Consider the following 9,800-nt stretch of genomic DNA (forward strand, 5'->3'; position numbering starts at 1 on the left):
AAAACTAGGAGAAGATATTTCCTTTCATCATGAACTTTGCCTGTCTTTCTCTGATCTCAGACTTACCAAAGCGTTTACTTAAAACTCGTCGTCGATCAGAAAGTTTTATCCTGAAGTTTCATTAAAAGAAATTGACACCTGCATGACATATCTGGGCAATCGAAAAATTATGCTCGTTGGGAAAAGAGTTGATTTTCGTAGTTCATAGTGCCTATTATAACCTCATTATACACTGCTGGACAATTGCTAAGGACGGATCACAAATTGCAATGTAGCATAACATTAGGCGAGACATGAGGCCTAGTAGGATAAAATATAGTTGCCACACTGTTCAGACATTAGAATAAAGAATATTCATTGTTCTGGAAAGTACAAAAGTTTTGAAACATCTGAAAGAAAAAAATGTTCATTTGATGCTGCGTACGGGAAAATGGAAGAATGCATCTAAATGTCAGTAGGCAACTTGAAGAAAGGTGTCAGTACGGCGCATGTCCACCGTGGAGTGTGATGCAACATTCTACACGTTGTTTCATACTTTGCACAACATTATCCAGTAGCTGTTGAGGCAATTTATCCCATTCCTCTGTCAATGCACGGATGAGGGGGTTCTTGTTTGTCGGAGGATAGTTTCAACCAGCAAGTTGCCTCCCCAAAGCCTCCCAAACATTTTCAATGGGGTTTAGATCTGGAGAACGTGATGGCCATACGAGGCGTTGAATACCCTCGCTGTCTAGACAATCCTGAACAGCGAGGGTTCGATGACATGTTGCGTTGTCGTCCATAAAAACAAATTTATCACCGACAGCACAACGGAAAAGACGAACATGAGGAAGTAGAACTTCATCAATGTATCGTTGGCCCGTCATAGTCCCATTCGCAACCACATGTAGGCGCGTGCGGCCATTGATCATGATGCCGGCCCACACCATGACACTGCATGGTGGATATCAGTCCCTTTCCTGGATATTTTCTGGACGATAACCAGTACCACTGTCACGCCAGATTAGTTGGCGTCTTCAATCCGATGACAGACTGAACCTACTCTCATCTGAGAATAGTACGCATGCCCAGTCCTGCTCAGTTCAATTGTGATGCTCACGACACCATTGCAAACGGGCAGTACGGTGCTGTCTGGTCAATGGGACACACACAACAGGTCTGCGGGCGTATAGTCCTCCTCCCCTCAAACGTCTGGCAGCAGTTTTTCGGGAGTTCTGCTTTCCTGTGGCAGCAAGAAACTGATTTGCCACTTGCTGAGCTGTAGTGCGCCTGTTCCTTTTTGCTTATAGGACGATGTATCTGTCTTCTGCAGGTGTCGTACTTCTAACACGACCTCCCCCGTGCCACCTACTACACATTCCAGTAGTTTTAAATGATTGCCACAGCCGTGAAACAACGCTGTGAGCGATGTCGAACTCCATGGCAACATCTGTTATTTTTCGCCCTTCTTCGATCTTTCCAATAATTCGGCCACGCTTAAAATCATCTAAGAGATATCGGGAAAACATGCCGAAACTTTCAAGTTCGTTAACTAAATCTTTCCTGTAAAACTTTGACTTGTAATAACAACTCTCCACACGCGTCAAAACCTTTAAAGCGCTTATCAGGGCTATCACGTGATGAACAGACGTGGAAAAAAAATTTGCATACGCATACCTCTTCTTACTATATCCCGCACTTATTCTAATTTTCCTTATTTTGCTTCCTTTCATTTTGTGATTGCTATGGATGATAGTGTTATCCGTCCTTAGCAATTGTCCAGCAGTGTATAATAGGCTACAGCGTTTATCACAGAGAAAAATTTAAACCCCCTTTAACCTTAAACCAATTGTCAAGCGAAAATTACGTAAAAAAGCAACCACATTTACCAATGTTTTCTATTTTTATGTTTCACTAATCTCTTTATTTTTATTTCTGTGAAAAAGTTAATTTTTTTCTTCTTTTTTAATAATATTTAAAGGCAACTACTTCCTTAAACCATCTATTACTTTAAAACTATGTAAAAATCGATGAATATTCAATAATATATAAGCGCAAATCATATGCAAAAGTGTGCAATTATACTTACAGTGATTAAGTGATTAAGCTCTGTTATATTTCTCATAAATTTCAAGGAAGTGCTTGTAAATATCTTTTGTTAATAGACTTGAGCCATAGATGCAAATGAGGATACCTAGTGAGATAGATGAAATGATTTAATTAAATTTGATTGTTCTATCAATGACCTATAAGTTTTAACGTCTTTAATGGATACTTTAAAGTATTATTAATTAATAAAGAGCTAGCGTGCATAAAAGAATAAATAAAAAACCTAATAAGTGACGTCGCGTAACAAGAATATGATTGAGTCGAAAAGCAAGTGTACTGTAACTGGTCAACTCGCGACAAATGAAATAGGGCTACAGATAAACATGCTACGAGCAAGGTAGAATGGTTCTGAGCAAAAAAATGCATTGCAACTGACTTTAAAGTTTTTCGATGCGAAATGAAATCGTAGGTGACAAACCACGTTCGGGTTAATCCTTGACAAACGTAACGATTAACGACACCACTCGATTCTAGATCGTGAGAAATTGGAAAAACACAAGATGATGATGTTAGTGGTGCCATCATTCCTAAAGGTTTCAGTTGGTGCAAGGCCTGACTTATTTATGATGTACTAATAAAAACAGCCTGATATATGTGCTTCGATCCATTGGGACTTTCCTGACTCATTTGAAAACTGAAGCGCAAGTACAGTCTAACACTGAGGGAAGAGTTCCGTCAAAATTGCTTGTGTGATAAATGCATTTTTGTAAAAAAAAAGTGAGAATTCTGGTTACTAACCCCAACATTTACGGTATTTAAATCAAATCACTTAATTGGTATTTTTTCTTTTGAAACGGAAATGATTTATTGGAAATCCTGTCTTTTAAAAGTATAATTCCAATTATCCCCTCAATTAGTAAAAATTCAACACTGAACATTAAACTTAACAGAATTTTTTTTCACGACATGCTCAAAAGAATGGCGATATAAAATAACAAGATTGCCGATATCACGATAAAATAACAAAAATCTATATAAAATAAAAAGAAATCAACAACCAACCACGTTTACTTAAAATAGAGGTTATTAGACTTCTTTTTTTCGTTGTCTTAAATAATACCAGAATTGTTAAATATACTATCGAATATTTCGATGAAATTACTAATTTCTTTATCAAATAGCATGATATATTTTATTTGATATTTTACCCACATTACAAAAGTGTTTTAGTCAAAATTACAATCCCAAAAGCCAGAAAACATGGTACATTTTATCACATTCAAGTAATTTTGATCATAGTGTTTACTTTGTTTAGTGTGTAGTATACTATTTGTTTTGTATATAGATTGTTCATTAGAAACTGCCAGACATGCATATTTTGTATTGTATTGTCAAACATGTATAATATGATTTTTTTCAGCTAAGTTGTTTGCATTCCACTTAGTTAAATCACATAGGCTTCATCATATTTGTCCAAATCTAAGTTTGGAAGTGGAAAACATTTTGGTTTATTTTTTGACCAAGACATAAAGCAATCAGTGATAATTTGCGACACAATGACTTTACACACCTAAATTTCTTATCATATTGTCAGAGTCTTACACAATTATGACAGCATTTATCACTGTGCTGCATTTATTGATAATTTTTTGAACACCTGCACGCCTGTTCACCCATTAAATTATTTATTTGATCAATTTTTAAAATAAACCAGAATTTATGGATACTCTATGTTTTCGTTGTGGCAATCTGTCGAAGTTTAATACCCGATCATACATAGATAATTTCAGAAATGAAAATTGCTTTGATTTCTTTTTTAATATAGCTTCAAAAACCTAATCAGTATAATGTTGCAAATAATAATGCTAGGTACTAACCTTGATCCAGTTGCAATATAAGACAGGACTCATCAACTTTTCTTCCTAATATAGCCTCCTTTTCAACTTTTACAAAAGTGAATTTATCGCCTCTCAAAACTATGCCATATGAATAGAGCATTGTGGGATTAATAAATGCTCTCTTCAACATCTCCACTTCTTCTGTACTAACCTATAAAAGCACACAAAGTACAATTACATTTGTGGTGCATTGATTTGGTGGCCAATTTATAGAACACTGAGGAAAACCACTTCGGATCAAATTACCGTAAAAGATACTGGTACTCAGGGGGAGGGGCGGCACTTTTGCAGTAAAATCCATTTTTATTGAAACATGCGACTGAACAAAAAATCTGATGTACCCCAATTTTTACAGTAATAATTACGATAAAATCACTGAAAATCTCGTAAATATTACAGTAAGAAGTGATGTATAATATTTTACAGTAAGAATGGATTTTACGGTAAATATATATATATATATATTCAGGGGGGTAGCATTTCAGGGAGGGTAGCTTCTCTTCACTCTAAGGCTCACATAATAGACCGAAGAAAAAGAAGACTCCCATTCTCTCACCGACCAGAGTCAAAACCTGTCAAAGACAAAGTGCTAGGGGAGTTAAAAGTGATATGAGTGTATTATTGGTCACTTTTTATTTAATGGTATGACATGTCTGTGGTTGTTTTTTCTTTCGCAATTCTTGGGTGTACAAGGCAGAGCACTAAAAGACAAAACGCAGAACACTTACATTTTTGACTTACAATGTATTTCTTTATGTTCCTTTCGTTTTTAGCGTGATTGAGAAGCATGATTCGCAAATATAAATCAGTACAACGAGATGCAATATCAGAATAGCTCTTCTGCTACTTATGGATACGATTTTTACAAGATCAACTAAGATCAATTTTTGGATGATCATTTTTTGGCTAAAGAAACTCATCTTTCAAAGCATTAAGAGTAACATTTTCAACAATAAACTGAATGAATTTTTTTTATAGTACAAAGGATCCTGCAGTAGAAATAAAGGGCAGTCAGATTGACCTCATTCCTCCTTGAAACTATGAAATTCACCCCTAGTTGGAAACCATTGCCTTAGAACAACTATTGACTTGTTCTTTCCGCTTCTAGCACAATGACAAAATTTTACGAGCTAGATACAAATTCAATATAATTCATTCAATATTACTGAAACATAAAGGTTAATGCTTTCTTGGGCTATCATGAAAATTTATGATACGAAATATGATATAATTTATGATATGATTTCGCACAAAAACAGTACCATTTAGCCAAGCTCTATCTATCATGTTCTGCTTAGATTCCTGATTTATTGAAAGTATTTTAAGTAATATATCCTAGAAAATATCTTTTCTTAACATCAACTGAAAAAACTCATGGAATGAAATCGGACACTCGAAAATAAGTTGGATTGTATCACATTGAAGTTTTTTAATATCCCTATAAAATAATGTGAACAGCTTCTTCAAAAAACTAAAAAACCTGGAAGTAAAGTTTCCCAAAAAATAATCGAAAACTCACCTCTTACACTTAAAAAAAAAAAAAAATACTTGCGTTTGAGAATATCTACGAGGGATGTTTATTCTAAGAATATTAATCTGAATAAATAAATAAGTTAGTTTTCAAATGTTCGTATAAAAACTTTATTACCAGTTTTTTTAGTTTCATGATGACGCTGGTCAGCTCATTCTAAAACATAACAATAATCGTTTTCGGATTTTGCTTACCTAGCGTATTCTGCCTGCAGTTCAAATGTAGTATGGATATTAACGAAATCAAATTTTAACAGATTAAAAAAAATTGAAATATTATATAACATATAATATTTTAATTTATTGCAAGTAAAAAGAAATGAATGATGACCTATATATAATCGAAAAAAATCGTCTGGTGCCTTTATTTCAGATTTAGCTATTATTTTTTAAATTTTGCAAAGGAAATATTTTGCTTTGTTCGTTGAGAAATAGCTATAATTTCATTGATATGTTATTTTTTATTAATTTTTTTAGGAATACTCCTGATTTGAGTTACTCCTGGCCTTGAAATACTCTAGGAATACTCTCATACCTCCTGCCCTTCCGTTGGGTGACTACCCAAACACTTTCCATCTTCTTTAGAGTAAATAGCGACATAATCACATTCCGCACGTTTTGGATGGTGAGAGAGATCTCGAGAGAAATTATCACATTGTTTTCTGCTCCAACTATATCAAAATAAAATATTAATCAGTCAACAACTATTTTTAAGGCTTAGTAATCTTCGACTCTATCAACATATAAAAGTATGTTTTTTTTCCGATTTATATATTTTTGTTTCATAACTGTTGTGAGTTTGCTACAGCTGTTCTTGAGATTTAGGTAAATTTTTGTTCATCAGCAACCTGCGTCTACATGATCGGTATGAAATTTGCTCAAAATGTTAATTTAATGTAAATCCACAATTATCTAATTCTAAAAAGAGTTTGTGATTTTGATTCAAAATTTTTTTTTTTTTTGAAAAAACTCACTCCCACTAAGCATCGCTTAGGCACAAAAATATGAAATAATTGAGATAAATTCATAAATTTTAATAAATTAAATGTAAATAGGGATTTGTAATATTTTTTTTCGAGAAAATAAATTTTTTATCAATATTTGAAACATTTGCTTGTTTTAACACTCGAAAAATTCTTATGATGAAAATAGCACACACCGAGGTTTTCAGGCGTGAGGCATTTGAACTGGCTTTTATATTTCATTTGCAAAATAGCTTTCGAAATTACCAATGAAAAAAAGACACTGTATAATAAGATTTTTAAGAAGAAAGAGTTATTCTAAATACCCCGTTTTAGGGATTTTTAACATAGACAGAGGTATCCACAATATGGGAAGTATTAGCCCAATTATGTATCAAGCAAAAATTTTAGGTCCTTATTTTTTTTTTTTTGGTCATATCTTTATAATTAATTGTATGAATCAAAACATTTTTTGCACTTATTCATAAAACTAGTGTCTTAATAATGATTTCAAGTAAATTTAATTGCTATAAATAATTTATTTTTCCTTAGTGTAATATGATAGATGTATTAATGTAATTTTAAAGCATAAAAGCCAAAATTCGAATTTTTTAATAGTTTCGGTGAAAAAATGTAGAGTAAGACTTTTTTTATGCAATCCCCAAGTTTGGACAACCACCCGTTCTAAGAAGTTGATAAGTTTTCTCCCATGGTGCTAACTGTATATTTAACAATTTTATTATGCAAGTGTTATAATAATTTAGTGTCATCAATCAACCAAAATGCAAAAAAGTAGCTTGAGGCAATAAACTTTTTAAATGAATTTTTTAGTGATTATAATCATTAACGAAATTCCAAATGTTATAACATTTAGCTTTTCTATGTGATTAAAATATATCATATCGTAATTGAATATTTTTTCCTGTTTTCCCAAAATTAACTTGAGTTAATTTTTGGGAAACGGAAAAAAAACTTCAGATCTGTGTAACAATTAATTAATTAGCAGTTGACAATTAAATTTGCTAAATCTCGAAATTGATAACTCTGTTTATTACGTTTTGTGCCAGATGCTGTCACGTCGTAACAATTTTAGGAAAATTTGTTTCATTTTCATCTGTCAAAAGCAAACCTTTCAAAAGTGGTTTTTAGAGCTCATTTTCCAAAAAAAAAAAAAAGCCGCTGTTTAAGTACCTTACACTTCAGGTAAAGCTATATACTATATTTCCGTAAAACATTTTAAGAATTATGTGGGTTTTTGAGCTGAAAAATGGTTTAAATATTTTAGTAGTTGTTAAATCTTTTAAAAATTGTCAATTTGGCGAGATTTTTTCACTTAGATGAAAATTCCTAAAATTTAAGAATAATTTTCATGTTTGAAAATTTTTATGATCTAAAGAAGTGAAATGTTACAGTATTTTTAAAATATTTACAAATTTGATAACTAACATATGTATTTTTTACAAAACTTCATACTGACACTCCATGCCTGTTTCATAAGTTAAGGAGTTAGTGCTGATTTAAGATAGGCAGAAATTGACTTTACAGACATAAATAATTGTTGCAAATTTGCAAGTTTATAACAGTTGCATAAATAGGATATCATTCGCTAAATAGCATTATTTCATGTGATAGCAGAGTCCTTAAAAACCAGTTTTAAGGATTTTCTTCGAAGCTTACTCGCCAAGAAAAATATACAAATAAGTGAAATAGATAAATTGAACAAAAAAATAAAATAAATAAATTGAATAAATAATAGAATAAATAAATAAAAATAATGTTTTTTTTCGGCTACCCGAGTTCAAGCAAAAAGTCACTAAAAAATGTGGACCGCAGCCAAATTTGTTCAATTTTTTTTATTTTCATTATTTTTCAAATGCATAAAATTAAATGAATTAAAAAAATAAAGAAAATAAGGGAAAATAAAAAAAAATACAGGTGCACTTCTTTGCACCCGGCTAACCGAAGAGTACAAAATAAAAAAAATAATGTAATTTGATTGTAAGCATGGAAAAATTTTGCTTCGGAAAATGAAATAAAATAAAAAAATAAAGAAAAAAACTTGATCGGCAGCTATTTTACAAAATGGATAGCTATTTCAAAATTTTTTAAAAACAAAATATATTTGTCTTAAAAATTTGCCAACCTGGCAAAATATTTTTATCCAGAAAAAAATTATTAGAATTAAAAAATAATACTTAATTTTTACATGTTCCGATAATTCCAAAAAATGCAACAAATCAACAACTGTTTAAACATGAAAAAAGTCTCAAATACTCTTATTTAAAAAAAAACTGAGATTTTTATTCGTATTGATGTATTGAACCATAAAAATGTTTTTGCATAGACTGCGCAAACTAGAAAATATAAAATCTTATATAATTGTTATAAACATATTTCAAGAATTTACAACAGTTTTAAGGGTATCATATTATTCGTTAAAAAATTATTTTTCCTACGACGAAAGAGTCTTCAAAGAACAGCTTAAGAAAGTTCAAGACATTTTTAATTTTTAACCTAAATATTTATGTCAAGGATTGACTTAGATATAGTTTTACTATAAAGTTAATGAAATGTTTTTTTTCAAAGGAAATTGATTGAAATAGACCGGCATTTCACATATTTGAATTACTGCTGATTGTTAGTAATAAAGAATCAGCAATGAATTGACTCCAAACGACACATTACCTTCTTTTAAACTTTCTGATTCGATTCATCTACAGAAACTTTCCTACATTTTCTTATTTATACGATGAAAACTTATTTTATAGTACTAAAATATATCCTCTATTTTAATTTCATCAACCTCAGTCATTATAACATTGTTAATTTGTTTATTAAAAATACTTACTTTTCCCCCATTTATTTATTATGGATCTTCTAACTAAATGTATTTTGTTGATGAGAAACAACAAGAAATTTTCTACTAAAAATTGTGATTTAGGAAATATTTTTATCTGCTAAGAAATCGTTTAAATTTAATTAGTTATATTTTATTTACTGAAATCTGAAATTATAAATATCTTTTTTTCATTTTGTTAGATACATAACAAACTAGAAAGTATGCTTAAACTACCCTTATTTGTGCGATTTTTGAGAAGTGACAAGTTCAGAAACAGAGATATAGGTTTAAATCTTTTACATTTTTATTAGTAGAAAATTAAGAAGAGTTTCAGTTTATTGTGCCACAAATCAATCACGCGATTTAGACGAAGGTGCTGATCTGTTTGTTTAATATAACATAAACAAATTCTTGTGAATTTGAATCCAATTGGGTATACTATAGCCTATGTCACAGATCGTGTTATTCCTACTAAATTTAACTAGTAAACAGCATTTTCTGCGAACCTGATTTCTAGCAACAAGTAAACGCATCAAACGAAGT

The 9,800-nt window shown here is 31.2% G+C and overlaps 1 protein-coding gene across 1 annotated transcript; it reads right to left on the reverse strand.

Moving 5' to 3' along the window:
- Positions 1 to 2,068: 2,068 nt before the first annotated feature.
- Positions 2,069 to 9,426, reverse strand: LOC107446764 (uncharacterized). Its single transcript, XM_071187204.2, has 4 exons — positions 9,267 to 9,426; positions 5,992 to 6,127; positions 3,906 to 4,077; positions 2,069 to 2,173 (listed from the first exon to the last, which is right to left on the reverse strand). Exons 1-4 carry the CDS (start codon positions 9,275 to 9,277, stop codon positions 2,082 to 2,084), a joined length of 411 nt encoding a protein of 136 aa, XP_071043305.2. The 5' UTR covers positions 9,278 to 9,426; the 3' UTR covers positions 2,069 to 2,081.
- Between the last annotated feature and the right edge of the window lie 374 nt (positions 9,427 to 9,800).

The sequence above is a fragment of the Parasteatoda tepidariorum genome, chromosome 3, assembly GCF_982258835.1.
Source record: "Parasteatoda tepidariorum strain Cologne lab strain chromosome 3, Ptep-v5.0, whole genome shotgun sequence".
Classification (NCBI taxonomy): Eukaryota; Metazoa; Arthropoda; class Arachnida; order Araneae; family Theridiidae; genus Parasteatoda; species Parasteatoda tepidariorum.